This window comes from Montipora capricornis, chromosome 10, assembly GCF_036669925.1.
Source record: "Montipora capricornis isolate CH-2021 chromosome 10, ASM3666992v2, whole genome shotgun sequence".
NCBI lineage: Eukaryota > Metazoa > Cnidaria > Anthozoa > Scleractinia > Acroporidae > Montipora > Montipora capricornis.
This window is the reverse complement of record NC_090892.1, coordinates 37,209,306-37,231,754: the sequence shown is the minus strand read 5'-3', so window position 1 is coordinate 37,231,754 and position 22,449 is coordinate 37,209,306. Positions and strand designations below refer to the sequence as shown.

At 40.6% G+C, this 22,449-nt stretch overlaps 1 protein-coding gene across 2 annotated transcripts in view; it reads left to right on the top strand.

The window, feature by feature from the left end:
* The first annotated feature begins 7,424 nt into the window (after positions 1-7,424).
* The window catches only part of LOC138019502 (trafficking protein particle complex subunit 8-like), a 30,140-nt gene continuing 15,115 nt past the window's right edge, over positions 7,425-22,449 (top strand). Inside the window, exons 1-13 of one of the 2 annotated variants that reach the window (XM_068866315.1) lie at positions 7,425-7,724; positions 11,294-11,476; positions 11,665-11,754; positions 12,350-12,521; positions 12,716-12,872; positions 14,308-14,760; positions 15,186-15,292; positions 16,160-16,310; positions 16,942-17,036; positions 17,441-17,546; positions 19,294-19,425; positions 20,202-20,273; positions 21,842-21,994. In XM_068866315.1, coding sequence (XP_068722416.1) covers positions 7,568-7,724; positions 11,294-11,476; positions 11,665-11,754; positions 12,350-12,521; positions 12,716-12,872; positions 14,308-14,760; positions 15,186-15,292; positions 16,160-16,310; positions 16,942-17,036; positions 17,441-17,546; positions 19,294-19,425; positions 20,202-20,273; positions 21,842-21,994 — 2,028 coding nt within the window. In that variant the 5' untranslated portion in view covers positions 7,425-7,567. Of the gene's footprint in view, positions 7,725-11,293; positions 11,483-11,664; positions 11,755-12,349; positions 12,522-12,715; positions 12,873-14,307; positions 14,761-15,185; positions 15,293-16,159; positions 16,311-16,941; positions 17,037-17,440; positions 17,547-19,293; positions 19,426-20,201; positions 20,274-21,841; positions 21,995-22,449 lie in introns of both variants that reach the window. The other variant, XM_068866314.1, reaches the window with a different exon arrangement.

The window sequence follows — 22,449 nt, the reverse complement described above, 5'->3', positions numbered from 1 at the left end:
CGTCTCAGAAGACAGACTTCCGCTAGAACAAAGACTTCCGCTCGTCTAAAAATAACTTTCGTGGACATAACATATCCCGGCCAACGCCTTGAGTCTCCCTCTCTGTCCCCTCATTTTCTCTTGGTTCAATATATCCCATAGGTCCTAACGAACATCCGGTATCAATAACTTCCGGTTTATATGAACATTACATCTCTTTCCCCATAGTGGTAACTCTCTAGAGTAATATGGAAAGAAATAAAATAAACTTCAACTAATCAGTGTCCATGAAACTATGACTACTGACTGAAATCAAAGTCCAACAGAAACAAACGTTTTTGTACAGGCGACAGCACTGTTAACTTAACACACTATACTGTCATAGTTCAGAGCTCATAGTTGACTAAGGCTCTAGGCCTACAAATCAAGAATCTGACGGGGAACTCGTTTCCTGGAAGATCTACGCAGTGGTGGTTGACCAACCGGGTGAGCTGCACTAGCTTGGTTCTCTGGGATGGGGCTAGATGAACTTGTAAGATTAGCTTGCATGCCAGGGGAGCTCACAGGTTTTGATGCAGACGGGTCAGAAGCATGAGCACGTGTGCGTGCAGCAGGCAGCTCTTGTTGGTGTTTGATGTCAGCCGGAGAGTCGAGACCACTGTCACGGGACGGATCATCACCATGGTTGATGACTGACTGGTCCAGAGTTTTAAAGAAAGAGGAATTTCTGGTAACCGTGTGATTCTCGTTCTGAACAGTAATCATGCTGCCTTTCTTATCCACTACAGTCAAAGGGGTAGGGTCGTAAACAGTTGCACCTTTAGACGCAGTAAATGGTCTCTTCACTAGTACGGTTTCTCCAGGTGAGATAGTGCTCGGTTTCACATAGACCTTGTTGTCAGCATGAGCCTTGAACTTGGATTTCTGCGAGAAATCGCGCTTGTGAACGATCTCCGACACAGGGTCAACGAAGTTGGTCTGTGGTAGCTTGTTACGCACAGGACGTTTCAATAACAATACTGCTGGGGCCACTCCAGTGGTTTGATGAGGAGAGGTGCGATAGTTTCTCAGAATCGCTCGCAGTTCCTTTCTCCAGTTTCTTCCTTCCACTTTAGCGGCTTTAAGACACTTCTTCAGTGTTTTCACGAATCTCTCCACCTCACCGTTGGCCCTAGGCCATAATGGGGTTACCTTGCGGTGCTTGAAACCGAGCGCATGAGAAAACTTGGCAAACTCTTCTCCGCTGAAAGGTGGACCATTGTCTGATCTAACAATCTTGGGAGTTCCGAATGTAGCAAATAGCTGATCTAACTTAGGTATGACAGCACTAGCGGACGTTGACGACACTGGTTCTACAAACGGGAACCATGAATAATCATCAACCAGTAGAAGTAGGGTTTCACCCTCAACAGGCGCAAAGTCAATGCTTACTTCATCAAAAGGGCTGTCAGGAAGAGTTGATACTTGAACAGGCTCTCTAACGTACACTGGGGTTACAACTTGGCACGGTAAACATGCCTTGACCTTAGTTTCAACCATCTTGTCCATGCATGGGAACCACACCTTTTCTCGCAGGAGGGCCTTAGTTTTCACTATGCCCAAGTGACCTTCATGGGCGATGTCAACAATTCGCTCTTGTAGTGCAGCAGGAACTACTAAACGATCCGATTTTAACAGGAAAGTGTCAGTGCAGGTTAACTGCTCCTTGACTTACTCATAGCGGGATAGCTCAGATAATGATACACCTGGTGGCGCCTTATGTCAGCAACCAGATTACATTGCAGATATAACCGCTTGTAGCATTGGTTCCGTTGCGGTTGCAGATTCTACCTCAGACAGTGTTACAGCTTTTGGTACTGCATTTCTTGTAATAAAAGAGATGTGGTCTTCAGACTCGATTTCATAATTGTGAGATTCCAAGTCTCCCACTGGGTGTCTCGAAGCATAATCTGCTGGGTTTGAGGCACCAGGGCGATATTCTACTGTGAATCGGTACTGCTGTAGCTCCATGAGCGAACGTTCTATCCTGGCGGTCGGTTTATAGGTGGGGTTGTTAAACAAGGAAACCAGAGGTTGATAGTCTGTGATTACTTTAAATTCCCCTCCATAGATGAACAAGTGAAAGCGCTTTACAGCCCAGTAAACTGACAAAGCTTCACGATCAATCTGTGGATATCTAGCTTGAGTTGGTGTCAGTGGAAAACTGGCATAATGCAAAGGTGTCACTTCATTAGTCGAAACATCTTTCTGGGTCAGGACAGCACCTAAACCAATGGGACTACCATCGACAAAGATGGATGTAGGTTTCTTTGGATCAAAGTATCCAAGGGTAGTCTTGGTAGATAGTGCCGCTTTTAGGCGTTCGAATGATGACTGTTCTTCCTCAGTCCACTGCCACTTCACTCCATTACAGGTCAGCTGTCGCAGAGGCCTGGTGATTAGTGCAAAATTCTTGATGAACCTAGAGCAGAATGCAGCTGAGCTAAGGAGGCTTCGTACTTCAGATACATTGGTTGGTGGCACAACATTTTGAAGAGCTTCAACCTTTTTAGGGTCAGGTGACATGCCCTGTTCAGAGAACACATGGCTAAAGAAGAGCATAGTGGGAACTCGAAACTGACACTTAGGTAAGTTTATTGTCAGACCACTCTCCTGGAGTTGACGGAACACTTGTCTCAGATGTCGGTCATGCGTGTCTTGGTCTGCGCCCCCAACATAGATGTCATCACTGATGTTCTTGACGCAGGGTATGCCACGGATTGCATCACCCATCTTCTTTTGGAAGATTTCTGCTGCGCACGAGAGACCAAAATTGAGACGTTTGTATTGGAACAGTCCAACGTGTGTAGAAAATGTGCTCAGTGCTCTCGAGTCGGGATGCAATGGGATCTGGTGGTACCCTTGATTTAAGTCGATCTTACTAAACACTTTAAAACCGTTCAAGTCCGACACTACGTCATTGATGGTGGGTATGATGTGTCGCTCCCTGATGATAGCTTTGTTTAATGAACGCATGTCCACACAAATTGTAATTTCGTTCGGTTTATTCGGCTTGGGCACAACAACAATTGGCGATACCCAAGGGGTGGGGCCTTCTACGCGTTCAATGATGTCATCATTTTCGAGCTGTTTGAGTTTTTCCTCCACTTGTTTTCTTACATGGAAAGGGACTCGGCGATCTGGCTGAGCCACGGGTTTGACAGATTCATCTACATGTATGCGTGCTGGTTCACCTTTGTACTTGCCCATTCCACTGGTTAGATTACGAAATTCCTTGAGAAAATCTGGGGCATCAGGTGGTAGGCTAACAGGAGGTTCGACCGTACTAACTGCTTTAATAAGATTTAATGCTTGTGAGGTTGTCCAGCTAAGTATGGAGCTTGATGAAACCTTTGCGACATAGAATGTTTCCACGGATGAACTGCTACCATTGGTGACAGTAGCTCCGAACTTTCCACACAGGGTTAGTGGCTTATCAGACATGTACGGATACACTTTGGCACTTGTTTCAACCAGTTGTGGCTTTGATTTAAGGCCATCAAAGTCTCTCTTGCTTAAGATATTCACGGTTGCTCCTGAATCTGCCTTAATGCGGATTGGTGTGTTCATGATGGTGACCTGAAGGATAGGCTTGCCAGCTTCGTGTCCCTGTGCACCAATGTTAAAAGTATACTCTTCTATGTTGTCACTATCAACACCGACTAGAGATGACATTTCACTACTCGGAGACTCTTCAACATCTGCAGACCTGACATGGTATTTACCTCTTGACGTTTTCTTTGGGTGCGAAGATTTTGACCGATTATTGGGTTTGCCACGACAAACTTTTAGAAATGGTTCATTTTGCCACAGTTCAAACACTTTTTACCTTGAGCAGGGCAACTTCCTTGATGTGGGTAATTTCCACCACATAAACCACACCTATTGCTACGCAAACCAGACTTTGGTAGACCACGAGAATTCTCTTTCTGTTGACGGTTGCTTTACTTCTACCATAGCCCAGTGCATTGGATTGCTGTTTCTCCATCTCACTGGTCTGTTCGTCGGCGGTTTCCATGGCGAGAGCTACTTTCAACAATTTCTCAAGATTGAGGCTCTGTTCGATTGCTTTACACCTCAGGCGAAGCGAGAGGTTCCTTGAATAATCTGCCGCTTCATTTCCATTTCGGGATCGGCGAATTGACACTTGCGTGCTAACAGCTGGAGACGTGTGTAAAACTCGATAATGTTTTCACCAGACTTTTGCGTTTCCTGACGAAAGACATAGACGTGATAATCCACACACTTTTGAGGCTCGAAATGGTCAACAAGAGCCCTTACGGCAGTCTTGTATTCGTCACTTCCTTTCGGCGGTTCTGGAACGGTAATGGTCTCAAACACATCACAGGTTTCTTCTCTCACGTAATGCAACAACATGGCTTTCTTTTGAGATGCTCGGGTAATGTTCATTGCTGTAAACATGTTGTCCAAACGCTTGACATACTTCTCAAAGCGAACGGGTACTGTATCTCTTGGTTGAAGATCAAACTCAGGAAAGGTCGGTTGGTTAACTGCCATTGCAGAGGCTGCTGAAGGCTGCGAAGGCGAAGTGGTTGATGAAGAATCTGCAGGCATCGAAAACAAGGCTGATCGGTAGAATTTTCCGGTTGATTTAACACTTTAAACGCAAAGATTTCCGTTTTCGATTACTTGCATCCCATCCTCGTCGCCATTTGTGATGTTTTTAATGGATTTCAAAACAGGATGCAAAAGATTAACAACGATTTAATAAACAGTTGCAAGAAAACGTGTTACAGCATAGGTGGACGCCATGATCGTTCTGTTCAATATATCCCATAGGTCCTAGCGAACATCCGGTATCAATAACTTCTGGTTTATATGAACATTACATTACACAGTATACATTACAAACAATACTGGAAAGGTTACTAAATACTACCTTTTCTTTTTTTTTATCACCTGCCAAACACTAAAGTCAATGAAGATTGTGGCCACTGTACTGCATATCGCATTGATTTGCTCTGCCGGATCTCGCATGCTGCCATTTTGATTGATCTGACTAAATTTTGACTATTTCTCACGTCGATAAGTGAAGCACACTGGGTAATCTAGGGGCCCACAATTCTTCGCATTTGGAGTTTTATACTTGTTTCACATAAAAGATATTTCAAAAACTTTGGCCACCACGTCTTAAAATCTAGTGTGGATTAAATTATTATTCTACGTTTAGGGAGAAATTTTTTAAAAGCATAAACGGCTGTGATAACAGTAAATAGGGGCCGGCCTCAGGCCCCGTTTATATGGAGAAAAGTTGCCCCTGGGTAGGAGGGTCTCTCTCCCGAGCTACCCTGGGCGAGCCAATTTTTTATACTTTTCCTTATAAAACGCGGCGAACCATCTACATGGGCAAACAATAGTTGGCTCGCCTAGAAGGGTGGGCTTCCTAGCCGGGTCACCCGTTTTCGACGGTATATTCACCCTCCAAGCCAGGCCAACTTTTATCTATAGGCCTTTCAGGAATTTCACAGGGATCTGGGGCGAGTTTCAAATTTGAACCAATCGATAATTGACTATATCACATAAAAGATAACATTGTGATTGGCCATCTGTCCAAGTTTGATGCTTTTAGGCCGAACAGAGACGAAGTTACGGACTTAAAAACAGTTAAAAATCCATACAAACGTCTTACGATTTCTGTAATATTCATAAAAATAAGCAAACAAAGTAATTTTCACCTCAACTATTTCCAAATGGTAGGGCCATGACAGGATTTTCCAATTGTCCAAAATCTGATAAAAGTTTTTAAGAGTTTATGTGGATTTAGGGGACGCAACCTCAAAATTGGAGAAGTTTGTATGGAATTTTAACTATGTTTTAAAGTCCGTAACGAGGTCTCTGTTCGACATAAAAGCATCAAACTTAGAAAGATAGCTAATGTCAATGTTATCCTTCATGTGATGGTGTCTGTTTATCGATTGGTGCAAGTTTGAAACTCGCCTCACTTCCTGTGCATATCCGGAATGGCCTATGTAAACACTTTGGCTCACCTAGTCGGGTCAACTCGGTCAAGCCAAGATGATTGAAACTGAGACGGGCATCTCTTGACTCGGGCAAAAGAAACAATGCTTTTCTCATATAACCGCTCGCTAACGTTGAGAAGCTGAGAGGATGACCCTCTTACCTTACCCGAGACAACTTTTCTCCACATAAACAGGGCCTTAGGTCAGGTCCCTGATTTTTCTGCCCGTTAACGTAGCAGTGGCACCAAACATTACAGATAAGATCTCATAACTGCACATAAGGGTTGCACCCTTCAAGATTACTCTTCCAATATTGACGGAAACTTTTGCAATCGAGCCTTTTAGACGAAGAGTTCTTTTCAGTGTGACTTGACACGGAATTTTAAAATGCAAATCAATCAATCTGCATCGTGTGATTGCTTAATAGAAAACTCCATGAAGAAATCGTCTCTTGTAAGTATATGGGGTATTATGACAAATCTTTTAATAAAATCACTATACCAACCGAGATTTCAGTGAGGGCCTTACGTAGTGAGTAAGAGGTGGAAAGTGTACGTGTTCCTTTGCTTCTTTTCAGTTTCATGCTTTTTGAGTTAAGTTATTTCCATAGGTTATGTTTCAAGCTCGTCGCCAGTTCTTAGGTTAAGAATAATTGAAGCAGCCATTCGGGAAAATGGGAAATGGAAAAAAGACAATTGTAAAAAATTATAAAAAAATTAGAAAATACTCGAAAATAAAGATCCCCTGCTTCTGAATAAAACTCAGCAGTTCCCCTCGTTCCCTAAACATCCCTTTTATACATATTCAATTCTCCTTTGTGAATTTCTAGTGAATTACCATTGCTAGTTACTAGCTTACAATTTTTATTTATGCCTTTCTGATTTTTTTGTCCGTGCTCTCCTTGAGTGGCTTTGCAATGAAACGTTTTCAATTTATAATTTTCTCACGGCATTTTCAATGGTTTCATTCTGGATGACTTGTAATGAAGCTTTTTAAGATAACTTTTCCTTGACGTTTCAGGATTGAACAGCTGATTGTCCTAAAGCCGGAAAAGGACATCAAACCAAGAAGCATTTACGCAACCCATGAAGAATTCACCAAGAAGGGAGACATTGTTTAGTGCCGTGATCAACAGGCCACACTATCGCTGCAACTAGTTTACCGCGAAGAGATGATACCCAAACTCATCACGAACTGGCGCACGAAAATCCTATAAATGTAGGTCTCTCATAAAAAAAAAAAAAAACAAGCAATACGTGCTCTCAAATGTTAAGATAGCTCGTGATGATTACGGCAATGGAAAGTGTAGAATAGTTAGGGTATTTTAACAAAACGTTTTGCTCTTCCCAGAATCAATGTGAAAGGACAGGTTCTTTTGCACTCTCTGCGGACCTTTTTTCATTGCAAAAGAACTGTGCACTTGCGCAATAGAGGTTTTGAATCTCAAAATGGCGGACGAAGATTACTGCTATTTTTGCTACAACGTGTCGAATACTCGCTCGAAATGCAAATAATTCTTGAATTCATGGTTTGAAGTTCTGGAGATATTTGACGACTCCTAACCAACCATGGCTCAATGCACCCAGAGTGCCTACGAGTTTATACAGAGTGCATTTTGCCCCATGGTTGCTGTTATGTGCAGTGACGACGTTGAGAAAATCTGCCAGAAAAATAACTTGAGTTTCGTGGAGATGGTGCGACCATTTTGTCATCTTACGAATGAAGGTAAAGGCTTCTGAGATAATTCTCAGGCAAAATGCGAACAAATCAAATGTTTGAGAGATAGAGATTTACATAATTATATGATCATGATAGTGCGGAAGGATAACCATATTCGAACATAGCGTAAGATTCTTTGGAGACAAGTTCTCAGAAACTGCAGGGATCGTGTTTAGATTCTTTGAGTGGCATACTATTGGAACTGTTTCATCTGGGGTTTGTTTTGCATTTTGCAGCGTCTTATCTTTGATTATCTGCATGTACAATTGTACATGTTAAGTTTCTTTAAGTTGTCATTCTTGGGTTGCCTCATTGTAAATTGGGATTAACGTATAGCTGTTAAACGAAATTTCGGATCAACAAGCTAAAATGATCAAATCTAAGGAAAGGGCATATAAAAAACATTGATGTTCTTCCTGTGTAGGCTTTCGCTGAGTTTACTTATTCAGTATTCCAAAATAACAGTTCTTTTTTTCCATGCAAATAATCTATCACACAAAAGAGGGACAAATGACTGCCAATTTGTTAATGTAACTTGTGTGAGAGATAAAAACTGTAATAGTGGAGAAAACAATGTAATGTATTTATCAGTAAAATTTTAAGTTGAATAAGCTTTTTGTGGATTCGGTCGAAGCGTCAGCAACCATTACGAAATATATTTGAGCCAAGCAGGCTCAGCATCAAAAAATCATAAAAATATTAAATTTGCTTAAAGTGGTACTACGACCAAAAAAAAAAAATTTGTTTTTCCTTTGGATTTCAAAACTATGTTAACTAAACACTAACTCACCCAAGTTTTAAGTTCTGATTTTAAAAAGACACCTGTTTATTTTAGCTGGAATTTTCCTATTTATTGGTCCGCCATTACTAACTTTAAAATCTTGAGAGAGCTGGGTCGAGGAGAAAATGACGTCAAACACTCACTAGTTTAAGAATGCAATGCGTGTGTACGCGGCCTAATTAATATGCAGCACGGGAGTTTCGGGCTTTCAGACTTTTCAACCCGTGTTTTGCATATATAATAAATTGCGTTTACACGCTGAAATTTTAAGCTAGTGAGTAAATGACGTCATTTTCTCTAGATCCAACCCTCTGAGGTCCAATCGGCCAGTTTTGAATGTGAGTAATGGCGGACCATGAAATCCAAAACTTACACTCAAAATAAACAGCCTTTGGATAAAACTCAAAGCTCAAAATTTTGCCAGTTAGGTGTTAAGCGAACACACTTTCAAAATCTGAAGAAAAAAAGGAAATGATTTTTTGATCATAGTACCACTTTAAACTGCGATTCCCGGTTCATACAACAAAAAATACCGCATCGACGGCCGCGCTTTACCCCTGTCAGAGCAGAAGTAACAACTTTTATTTTTTAAGACTATAACCAATAAATGCCAAACTCCAAGTGCCAAATTGAACTCTATTTTTTGAGAAGGAATTGAAATCCATGTGGCCATGGGCGGTCACGAGCAAAGCCAAGGATTATGGTAGGTGTGGAATCATGTGAAACGGCCTTTGCACCGATTGTTTGGTAAAAAAAAAAAAATTCTGAGAGGTTTCGTAAACTGTAGCCACCAGCATATTAAAATTTTTAGCCTGCTTATCTGCTCAAAATACAATAAGCCAGAGTGCCAGGCCGGGTGACCGGGTAATTTTTGTCACTCGCCCGAAGCCAAATGTTAGTTGCTTCAGGCGACCGGGCGCCGTTAGAGCACAGCCTTGTGAGGTCACAATGTTGGAGCACTTGAAGATAAGGATAACAACTGCCTTCAGCAGCATCCCTGATAAAAACTTATTGCTATGTGCACCAGTGGCTCAGTTGGTTGAGCATCTGGCTGTCATGTGCAATGTTGTGGGTTTGAATCCCGACTGGACCAACACTCACGATCTTAAAATAACACAGGAGAAAGTGCTGCCTAAATGTAATTTCATCAGCTAATGGTTAGACTTTCAAGTTATCTTGGATATAAACCATAAGTCCCGTCTCACAAAATAGTATCTTCCATGCTCATAAGTTTTGTAAAGAAGAACCTACACACGATTCGAGAAGAGTAAGGGATGGCGTTCCCGTTGTTGTTTTTGTCCTTTTCTCTCCAGCAGAAGTGGCCGGCTTAGCGTGATGTTGTGATGCCAACTAAGGAGAAACAACCATAAGTCAAAAGGACTTCGCTGAGTGCTGGAACATGTAGATGTAGATGTACAGCTGTACATGTAGATGTATGCTGGCACAAAGTGCAAATACTGGACTAGAATCTAATGTGCATTAGCAAGGCTGTGCTCTAACGGCACCTGGTCGCCTGAGGTGACTAACATTTGGCTCCGGGCGAGTGAGAAAAATTACCCGGTCGCCCAGCCAGGCACTCTGGCTTATTGTATTTCTAGCAGATAAGGCGGCTAAAAGTTTTAATATGCTGGTGGTTACACTTTAGAAAATGTTTTTTCTTCCTACGAAACAATCGATTCAAAGGGCATTCCACGTGATTTCACATGTAACATAATCATTGACTTTGCACGTGACTGCCAGTGGCGGCACGAATTTCGATTCTTTCTCAAAAAATAGCATTAAATTTGGAACATGGAGGTCATTTCTTGGAGTTGTTACATCTGCTCTGACAGTGGAAAGCGTGGCCGGCGAAGCGGTGCAATATACTTCTGTATGAACCCGGGAATCGCAGTTAATGCAAATTTAATATTTTTACGAATTTTCGTGGCTGGCCACCTGCTTGGTTAAAATACATTTAGGTCATGGTTGTTTTTCCCCTGGATAAGAAATAACAAAATAAAAAAGGAAGATTTCATGTTATTTGTTGTTGTTTTAGAAACGGAGCAATCCTGCATTGTCTTTGGTGTAGTGACAAATTATTGCGTGCCCTAAACAAATAACGCTGTGACTGGCGCTTCGACTGAATCCACAAAAAGCTCATTACGCTAAACATTTTACTGATAATATAAGGAAAGATATTTTAGCTCTGTCCTGTAGCGATGATTTTCGTCCAGATCAAGATGACTTGCTCAAAAAAAAATTGAAATAGCTTTTGGGCCACGGTGGTTTCATTGTCTGGTTCACGGCAGTTTTCACAAAAGCTCCACGGGAATCAAGCGGCATTGATTCATGTTTTGAAAACTTATTTTCAATGCAACTAACCAGTAAAAACGTTTACCCTTATTAGACCCAAACATCTGTACATAAACCTGTCGCAATCTTTGATTTTTCACTTTTAAACCTGAAAAACATCGGTGGCATTGCCACTTTTCTCATCTTTCTCAAGTATGGCATGAAAAATTTGATGGGTTGCGGGTTTTTCTTGCACTAGCGAGTTCAACGATCACCAAAGCAGTAGCAGCAATGTTTTGTTGAGAGAGAGATGGATGAAGATCTTGCTGCATTGTTGATCTCAGATAATTAAATGAAGGATTAATTAATTCGGGCGACCAACTTGGAGGGCTGGGCACTCCAGCTGAAATGCTTAGCCTTGATTAGTCTCAAAAGTTGACAACTTCAGTTATCTTTCACAGTGTCGTTGTCACCCAGAGGTGACACTAGGCTAACAGAGTATTGTCTGATGCTTAATTTTCAGCTCATATCCGAGACCCCTCTGGTATAATCCACCCTGTGAAAAACTGGCGTATTAGACTGGTTGAAATGTCTGCTACTCATCCACCTCAGCATGTTGTGAATAAACTGTTGAGTGAGGTTGTTTCACGCACACAGCCACTCAATACTGATCCAAGTTCATTGACGCCGGATGTTCAGGCAAAGGGTGAGTGTAAGTTGAGATTTATGTTAACTGAAATTCCTTCATAAAATTGAGATTTTAATAAAGCTGCCATAAGAGACCCTGAAGAAATCCTTACAAAAATAATAATGCATGCATTTTGTGGTAATTAAAACAATTATCTTGCGCCTTTTCGTTATTCAGAAATTGAGATTTCTATATCTATTCAACAGCATCTGCCCCATGGTTTGAAGCCTTCAGAGATTGTTTCTTTCAGTTGGTAAAACCATCTGACCATGAGTTTATCCGGCACTTTTTAGCTTGTATCCTTTTGCAATAAACTGAAATAATTATAATTATTGGTTACTATTACAATTCATGCTGAACAAAGAAATTTTCAACAATCGTTTATTTACTACTAAAACTTGCCAGTCTGTTTGAGATTCTACATGTATATGTTTAAGGAAAGATTGTTTTGAGAAATGCACAAGGGGTCTAACAGATCTACTCCACTTGGATTTATTTTCTGGTGAAGGTGAAGTTTTGAACTTCAGGATGTTCAGTGTGCAAGTAAGGGTGTTTTTGTAGCTTCCAACTTGTAAAAGAAATACATTGTATCATGGTTTTCCTTTAATGCTGTGGCTTAATCCTGAGGACAGATGTGGGAGTTGAAAATGAGTGGGATATGCTATCATCGACAGAAATCTGTATTTATTATAAAAGTTCATTCTCAGGCTGGTGCCTTTGTTCATATGTTTTAGTCTACACCTACTGACCCACGATACTACACTGTCACTAAATCATCCATAACCTATTTATTATCCATCTTTTTCACACTTATGGTATTTTTAGTTAGCAACCTGAACCTCTATTACAGTGAATCTGTTTCCTTAACATTCAATAATATTATTTTCAAAGGTTTAATAGTTGTATCCTCACAGAATCCTGACCCCATGAATGCCTTTGCCACAATGAGCTCACAGCAGATAGAGCAGCAGTCAGAACAACATGGTCATTTCAGATGGTTCACCAGCACTGTATTCAAATATCACCTGCTCTTGCATGATGTCAGTGCAGGTGAAGAGTCTAAGTAAGTTGCACTAGTGATACAGGTACTGTACAGATGATGCCTGATGAGCAATTTGTTCTTTACGTATTTCTTACCTAAATGTTATTGATTTAGAGGTTGGCAAAATGTATTTTGTTCAACCTGAGTACCCCTTTGTGTTGACAGCCACGGGTCCTCACTCAGATATAACGTTCATCTTTTTTCCCTCTTTATAGAGCGGAAGCTGTTTATCAGAGTATGAAGTCTGTCTATGGTCCAAATGCATGTCATCTGCTGCAGATCAATTCAGTTCATGTCACTGGAACCAATCCACGACCAAACTTACCAGATCCATGGAGTCAGTTCATTATCCCAACTAGCGAAGATAGTCTGGTATGATATTATATGTACACTGTTTACAATCATAATTGTATACAGTGAAAGTTGTTGATTTGAACAGCATCTTTTCTTTCTCTTCTTTTATTTTCGTCTATCCTACAATGTAGTTGCTTTGTTGAATTGTTTTTCACTTTGGCAGAGACATTTACTGTACATGTATCTTTGACAGGATTCTGTGATGTTCATCTGCACAATTTTCTAAAATCCACATCTTTTGCCTAATCAACATTTTCTGTATAAAACAGAAAAAAAAATTACTGAATGCCTTATAGTGATAAAGCAGCTGCTTACCATTCTAACATTAGTTAAAGCAGACAACCCTAAGGATTTCAAGGCAGCGTGGCAGCATGTTATTTAATCCAGTTGTTGATCTGGTGCATTAACTGTAAATTGCAATCTTTATGGTCTATCTCTGCTTGATTCATCTGATCTAAGGAAATGTCCTTAAAAACTACAAATAGCAAGTTCTCTTTGCCAAATTTCATTTTATTGACAGTCAGATAAATGAAGTTCACTTGGCTTTCATTTCTATGTTGTTGGAGGAATTTGATGGGTGTTTGAGACACTTTGTTCTTTCCTCACGGATACGTCTCCAAATACAAAGAAGAGAAACAAGGCATGCAGATTCCAATGCTACTCGGGGCAGATTTTTGTCAAATTTCTCCCAATTCCAATCTCACTTCCCTCCCAGCGTTGGGCACACTAAAAGTCAATAATTTGCTAGTATTGTGCCCAAAATCATCACTTGGTTTTGACAACCTCAAAATCCTGATCAACAGAAAAGACAAACAGGAACGAAGTTTCAGACCTTCTACAGATAGAGAGTCATGAATCACAGCCTTCTCAACCAGCAGACCATTAGCATTACATTTCTTCTGACCAATCAGGTCAAAGATCAGAGTACAGTGTACCATTCTATATGATTCACTAAAACTATACACAAGTCACCTGACTCTGAGAATGACTTCTCAGGTTGTTGAGATGACTCAGTCAATGTTACCAACAACAGTTCCTTTCAGCGTTACTCTTGCGGTCGCCTGGATGATTTTACTGCATCAACTTTTGATATACTGTAACTCCTGGGTTCAAACCATTTGCTAAAATAAACATTGCATTTGAGAAATCAATTCACATGTACTGTACTGTACTTGTAACTGTAAGCAGTTGTCAAAATGTGTGAAAAAAAAAAACCCAGTCTCAAATGGGACATCTCTTAGTCTTTTCTTTTACTTTCTTTGACTCCTTGGGGTTCCCCATTGAGGAGTAAAATTGTCTGGCGTTAGACAGAGTAACTAAGTACATGTATGGCCAGTTTAGGCCGGTTTAGGCATCGAAGGGTTAATTAAGCTGTTTCCCTAACTTCCAGAGTTATCACCTTCAAAATAAACTGAACTACCCGTATTCCTAATCACAAACTTTTTGTTGACAGGACTGGGATGATGAAGAAGTAGATCAAGACACTCAGGCTATGGATGACGATCCTGAAAACTGTGCAGTAGATGAGAATTTTGATCCTGAAGCTGCAGTGGAAGAAACAGATGCGGGACCAGGGCGTGTCCGTAATAGCTCAGGGCCTATCCTTATTGGCCCTCTAACATTTGATGATGGAGCTGAATGTGAAGATGAGCTGGAGAAAGACGTACCAGCAAAGCAGTTTCCGTCAAGACAAAATGATAAACATCATCACCATCTCGCTAGTCATTACCGCTACTTCTCAAGTCGGCATTTCTCTGGGGGTACAAGGGGAACTGCGTCTCAGAGAAACCATGGATTGTGCCTGAGTTTAAGTGATCATGATAGGATAAAAATATTTGTTCATGAGCTGGGTTACAGAGGTCTGCTCCAGTACATTGAAAAGCTGATGAGATACCTTAATGATCAGGTATTGCATTGTGTCTTACCGTTGTTAACCCTTAACCCTTTCATCCCTAATGGTTGCCTCACTAACCAGTAAAATTGTCTGGGGCTGGGACAGAGTAAAATCCATATGTAGACATTTCAGGAGGGAAAGAGTTAATTAATTAATTAACTCATTGACACCTGAACCGCCCTGGACTGCCCCCATTGACGAGTAAAATCGTCTGGCGTTAGACAGAGTGAAGTCTATTAAGTGAAATCTAATAATGTGTTCATGCAGTATCACCCACTCATCTGAGGCAAATCTTTAGTTGCACAAGTGTGCAACCCTCTGTAAGTGCAAGCAGGCATCAGTTTAAGTTTTGTGTTCACAGCCCTTTTTAGCAGCACATGACTGTTTTCATATCCACTGAAAGAGCAAACTGATTAGTTTTTGCATTTTGTTTGCAGATACTGTCACGTAAAGGTCTCCATCGTTCCATCTTCTCTGCAACCAAGAAATGGTTTGGAGGAGGAAAGCCAGCTGGACTGGCATCTGGCTTGGTACCTGGAATTATGTAAGTTATCCAGAATTTTGCATTTTTGCGTAGTCACGCTTGCAAACTTAAGTCATTAATCATTCATTTTGGCAATAGTAAGTGGTTTCCTCTGTCTTAACCAGCTAAGTATCCTCAACTCTACATGCATGGGTAGACAAAATTCAATGAAAGTATCACATTCACTAATTAAAGAGTCAAAAGAAAATTCACGGGTTGGTCAAGCGAGTTCGCCAACTTGTTCCCGAACTAACCATCATGGTAGAATCCGTGAAACAGGAGTGATGTCTGATCAGGGACTAAAACCAACAATGCGCACTCATTGCGGTCGACTGGTCAAGCATCCTACATACCTCAAAGACTATAAACAATGATTATGAACATTTGTTTGCATAGTGTTGTTTATTTCTCTTTTGAATATTGCGTCAGTTTCGTTGTTACTTTATTTGAAAGCCTTAAGAACATGTAACCGTAGCCCAGTCCTTGTTAAAAGAAAAAAAAAAAAAAAGGGAGATGTCAAGTATGCTATCACGAAACGGTACCCAAGGCATGGTGGGTAATAAAGATCACGAGGAGTTTTGCGACATGGTGAATTTCATGATTAGACACAACAACTGTCATCACCTTTGTCATCATCATCAGCATTATTTCTTACCAGGGATTTCAACACCTGAAGTAGATGCATGCGTTAACAAATGCAAGCAATGGTCACTCTTGTCTTTTACAAGGGTTTGAGTGAAAATCCAAGGCAGATAAGCCGGCGGTGAGAGGCACATTTCTGACAGACGGTGGTATACCGTTGGTGACCGGCTCCTAATGTAACCCATGTCTTGCCGACATATATGCTTACCTTCGTTCACTCAAGGCAAATTTTCTTGTTTTTCTCAGTTACACAAGTGATGCTCCAGAACTGTATCAACGTAAACTGGGCGACTTAGCTTTTCTGGTCCAAAACTACGAATTTGCGTACAACTGTTACCATACAGCCAAACGGGAATTTAACAACGAGCATGCCTGGTTTTACTTTGCCGGAGCACTGGTAGGAGAAATTTCCATCAATGTTGAGATACCAAAGCCTTTAGGACATTGGCAGTTTTTAACAATTCATTAATGCGCTATTTCAAGTGTATTAAATTTTGCCACAATACAGAACAAAAGGAAGAAAACCGCCATGGTTGCTTATTTCCTTAGGAGAAGGAATTGCCAAAAAAGGGCTACAACATTATGGAAACCATAAGGCCCATAGCATTGGGCTCCCTCCAAAAAGAAAATTAAAAAATTAAAAAAAATTAATAATTAAATTTAAAATATCTGTCTCAGATGAGTTACACTTACACTGTAAATTAGGTTGACGACCTTCCCTTCACTCGTTTGTAGAATGCTTTCTTGACCCAAGTCTCATTTGATCCTCATCTTAAAATTGCCTTGAAAGCCTTCAATAATAAACGATTGTGAAGAAATTATTTCTTAATTCTTTGCATTCTGTCCTTGATTCATCAGGTTTTAAGGACTAAGTTGGGAGGGTACCATTATGTGGATAATGTGCCCAGTACTGGTCAGGCATTCTTACCATTTGCGGTACATGTAGTGCACATGACAATTTTCCTTTTTGACGACACATATATTAAACATAATAAATATTGCCTAATACGTGGCGTTTACATTCTAAGGAAATGGCAGCTTTATCTGCTTTCATGACATCGCAGCGGCCATATCCCACCCACTACATGGAGACTTCAATTACGACATACCTTAATGCATGCAGGTATTTACAAGTTCAATGACTGTGTATTTTTTTTGTTTCCATCCTATTTTTAGAATTTTTTTTCTATCTGTGTGCTCAGTTATCGTCCTGATGAAATTATGTTTCGGCCATCACAGTTCTAACAACAACAACAACAACAACAAAACAGCATCACTTAGTCCTTTACACTGCTTTGTCTGCCATTTTTTGTTTGGGGACGTTTTGACTGAAATTACAGTAAATGAATGGGATTTAGGCAGGCTTCAGTCTATCTTCAAGATAAATTTTGGTGGGAAACACCCGAAATCCCCTATTATGTCTTTCAGTGAAGTTTTTCCAACGAAAATGGTCCTTTTTTTTTGTTGTGTGACAAAGTACGCATCCAAAAGTCAATGAGGCTATTGTTGTATTGGTTTTATCCACAGGCAACACCAGTTTGCCATCAGAGCCACTCTCCTTAGCACTGAAGCACTTAAGTCACGCAATGCTTACGTCGACTCCGCCATGCAGTTCATGAGAATGACCGCTGAGGTAATAGCTCTGGTCATGCAGACACGAACCTCCTAGAGGGAGCTTGAAGTGCAACCTAACTGAAATATTTTTCGTTCGCAATATAAATATCCCCTTCCAAAGGAAACATATGCCACCATTGTTACCCAGAATTTCGCCGCTTTTTCTGTGCCATGCAAGCACGTGAACTTGGCAGAACTAGCAGTTATTTGGACCCACGACCGTGATGTGAGAGGCATGGGTCTATTTTCGATTTTACGCTTCAAACTGCTTTGCATTCCCGTTTTCAAATAAATTTTGCATAAAATCGCGAATAAAACCGTGCCTCTCGCATCACGGTCGTTGGTCCATATTACTGCTAGTTCTGTCCAAGTGTTGCTTACGCTCCCCACACCTAGAGATTCGGAGAGAATAGGCACCTTAAGTGTCGAGGAAACCAACGTTTATGCAATGCAATGTCGAAGTGCTTGTTTCTTACATGGCAATTTGCTTTTCCAAAAGCCCTCAGCAGTGTATAATGTATCGGGGGCTCTAACACGTCATAAATCCAAAATGGTAGTCGTTTAAGATTTAGAAACCTTTTCTCAAAAGTTCTGCGCATATTTTTCCCTTTGTCCGAGAAAATATGATGTAAGAAGTAGCTGGTGCTGCGGAAGTTGTAGGTGGATTCCTAAAATTTATAGCACGCACTCAATCCATCAAAGAACTTAAAGTATGCCAAAAGACAAAAAGAAACAAACAAAAAAAAAACAAAAAAACAAAACAGTGTTATTTCTGTTTTTTGATAAATAATGATTGAACCCAGGCAAATGGCAGGGACACACAACGAATAATTTCGGTAAATATCTTTTCGGATGAAAGAATTTTTGAATATTCGAACTCGGACTGTTGAGGAGCACTAAGAATTTTGGACATTTTTCTAAACAGATTTCCCAGATGGTTTGGAAATTAAAGTAGTGAAAATTAGAAGTAGGGTCTGCAGAGTGCGTAGAAAATTGAAGAGCGCTAGAATTTTGCTGATTTAAGTAAGAGTTAACTGTCATATTGGAAATAGCATAAAATTTGGAGATTTAAAACTTCTACCATTTCTGCCAAAATTCGGTTGGGAATCATATTTGAACAAATGAAACGACCCCTGTAATTTTCGGGGGGTTGGGGGAGGGGGGGAGGGGGGTTGAGGCGTAATGTAAACTTTTTATCAGACCCGTCACGATGGCTACAACTTTCGAACAAGGGAAAAAAATCATCACCCCAAATTCCCCTACAGCATCCGATCAGGTAAATATTTTGTACGGCAGCTCCAAACTCACTAAACCGTTTTAGGTTCTGACAAAGTGTAAGACATTCGGTGGTTGGGTGCCCCTGAAATGGAGCCACCCCTCGGGCAAGTGGATCATCACGTTTTCTTGCTAAATGGGCACTGAGGGAGGGATTTTTCTTAGCATGAACTGAATGTGATTTAGCAATAAGCCTGCTTTATGTGATTTAGCAGTAAGCCTGCTTTACACTAGGACAAAAATCTGGCACGGCAATCCGAAATCGTGCACGGCACGGTGAATTTTCGTATGTAAACAGAACAAACAGAATGCATACTGGGCACCCCTACCAGAAATTATAGAGATGCCGAGCATATCAGATTCTCTGGAGGTGTGCTTGGTACTCCAAATGTTGGTACCATGCCTCGAATTTGGACTGCTGTGCCAATTTTGTACACGTGTAAAAGGGGCTCTAAAACGAAGAAAAACAGGCATTTTTGTTTTACTAACAGGATTCTGATCTTCTCTGCGCATTGCTTTTGGAACAAGCTGCACACTGCTTTCTCCACAGTAACCCACCCATGATTCGCAAGTATGCTTTCGACATGATTTTGGCTGGTCATCGATACAGCAAATCCGCTCAGGTAGAAAGTGAAGCATAAATTTAAATGACAAAATATTAGGATAAACTCGATAGTTGTTATTTTAACAGACATGTTTGCGGACGTGTGCACACTCCCTTGTCGGTGTTGTTACAGTGAATACGATCTAGCTAATATAGCACCTGTTTACTTGCTGGAATGTCAAGATAAAGAAAGGCAATGCCTTAAATTATTGTTTAAAGGGGTGTGTCACGCTCTTGTGGGATGTTTTGGAGAAATCTCTAGCTAATCGCGAACGTTGAACTCGAAAGTAATTAAATTATAATTCTTTCACTGGCTCAAGGCGGTAGTGAAGCCATGACAAAATCGTTGATCTCAGCTTAAATGATAATGATATAATAAGGAACTATATGTAACTTTTAAATCTTCTAGCGCCGGGGCACCAATTGTGGACACTGCATTGAAATCAAATCAAATGAAATGTTGGTTTTTGAGGTGAGGGGAAGACCGCAGTACCCGGAGATATTCTCTCGAAGCCTTTTGTAGAGAACCAACAAACTCAACCCACGTGTGACATTGACTATACAGGAATCGAACACCAGCCGCTCTGGTGGGAGGCGAGTGCTGCGCCTGCCCTGCTTTCTAAATCCTCCAATGAGATTCGTCAGCGACTCAATGATGTTGTTTAGTTAATGCAAGAATGGTCAACTCTCCGTTTTGAAACAGGATTATGCTTTAAGAAGTAGGTCAAGTAACCACTGGCTCAATTGTTAGTTTTGATTGAAATTGCCATTTGTTTTCTATACCTTCCTGAACAGCGAAAGCATTCGTTGAGATGTTATCGTCAAGCGCTTCATGTATATAGTGAGAAATCATGGCACCTTGCTGAGGTTTGTGATCTGTTTACCTGTTTGTGCTTCAGTATTATTCCACGATGAAAGCGCGAAGCCAAGTTGTGTTCTCTTTACCAACGGCAACTTAATACATCAAACGCCTGTATTTAAGCCATATCTGATAGCAAAATGACGGCCTCAAAAGCGTGGCCCCAAAACATTGTTTTTGACGCCTTTCCCTAATATTTGGCAGCTGCTCCTGTTCCCTTTCGAAAATCCGGTCAAACGTTAATGTTTATGGCCGTAATTTTTGCCATCAGATATGACAGGCGTTTAATGCATTGTTGTAAAACTCCCTTAAGAAGTCTACGTTATTGTCGGAGCCCCATCACGTAATTTTCATCTCTAAAGCACCCCACTGCGCGGAGAATTAACCATTATTCCCTGATCTCGCGTTGGATACGAGATGGTAAATAGCCAACAAGCGTGAACGGATCAATTGATTCATTGCGTTCAACGCGAGGAGAACGCGATTTCTAATGTTGGTATCCTGTTCATAGAGTGAGCTTTAGCAATTTGCATCATTCGTCTGCTTGTGCCATCTTGAATTATGTCACGTGGAGGCACATTTCGGTTTGATGCATCATACGCAAATGACGTGATTGTTTGCACCGATTTTTGGCAATGGACATTTTTAGAAGTTTTTGTGACACAATCACCTCTTTACTGTAGACTTCCCATTTGGTCGTTATCTGTGATCTATTACTGAACAGACACAGCAACATGGAGTTTATTTGTTAACTATGACTTATTATAAAATAATTAGGGTAGTACGCGCACTCTCATTGGTCAATAGCTGTGTTTAGATGAGAGTATGCAAACACGGCTGTGACATCACACGAATTTTGATTGGTTATGTATCGCAAGACACGCGTTTTGATTGGCTGTTAGGAAATATGAACCGGTATCAAGAAAATCTGTTTCAATCAAGAATTTTCCTTTATTCGTCGAATTATCTGCGAGAAATATTTTATAAAAGCAAAAGAGGACTTTTTTCCGTGTTTCCATAGCCTCATCTAAACACTCCAGGAAGTTGGGAGAATTCTTGACAGTTAAGCAAAACCTCAACTGCGTCTTGGGTTTGCATAACTGTCTAGAATTCTCCCAACTCCCCCTCGTGTTTAGATGAGGCTATAGAAACACAGAAAACGTCCTCTATTGCTTAATTTCTGCATTCTTCAGAGACCAATCAGAAACACGATATTTTGTTGAGTATATAATACGAGATGATACCAACCATCGAAACCACCTTTTCCTCTGCGGTGGAATTGTGATTACCGACTTAAAGATGAGTTTAAAGACGAAACAGGAGAAAACATTCAGAAGAGTGAGAGATTCGAACCCGTGACTTTTTCTTTACGCTACCGGCGATATCCGCTAGTAGACAGCAAGTCGATAATTCTTCACAAGAGCATTGATTTTGCCAGCTTACCATACACCTTGTGGATCCTTGACAGAAATTTAAGTATCAGTTGAATGTGGTATTACACTCCGTTTCCCTCGTAAGAAGGGAAGCTTTTTTTTTTTCAGTGCAGGTGTGAACATTTGGATTGTCTCTGTTTCAGGACCACATTAACTTTACACTTGGTCGGCAGTCGTTTAATTTGCGTTTGTTGGAAGATGCACAGATATTCTTCAGACAACTTCTGGAGTATGAAAGTCTTCAAGAACCTGAGCAACAGGCTTCCTACCTCAGAGAATTTCTCTTTGTTTTTAAGGTACATTTTTGGCATGATTTAAGGGCGGTGCCTACTATTGTTATTGCGCATACGTTCTGCGAATCTTCAGATACTCGGATTTTCCTATCGGTAGTGCTAACTAATGCAGGGATATTTTTGCGCGGTTTAAAGCTATTCGGCGAAAGCAGAACTTAGCAAGTGCTCTTTCTATCCAAAAAGAAAATTGAGGGTAGCCATTCATTTTTCAGAGATAATTAAGCTTTAATTTGAAAAGGAACGCCATACATTGCTTTGTATTTTAAAGCTTTTTACTAATATTGTTGATTTATTATCTTTGAAAAATGCGTGGTTAGCCCCAATTTTCGTTTTGGAATTTAATAACTTTTGTTGAGATCTGCTTCTCCCGCATATCCATTCAACCGCGCAAAAATACCTTTTAATTAGTAGGCACCGTCCTTAATTCAGTTGCGTTCAGCTTCAGGATATTCGAACGT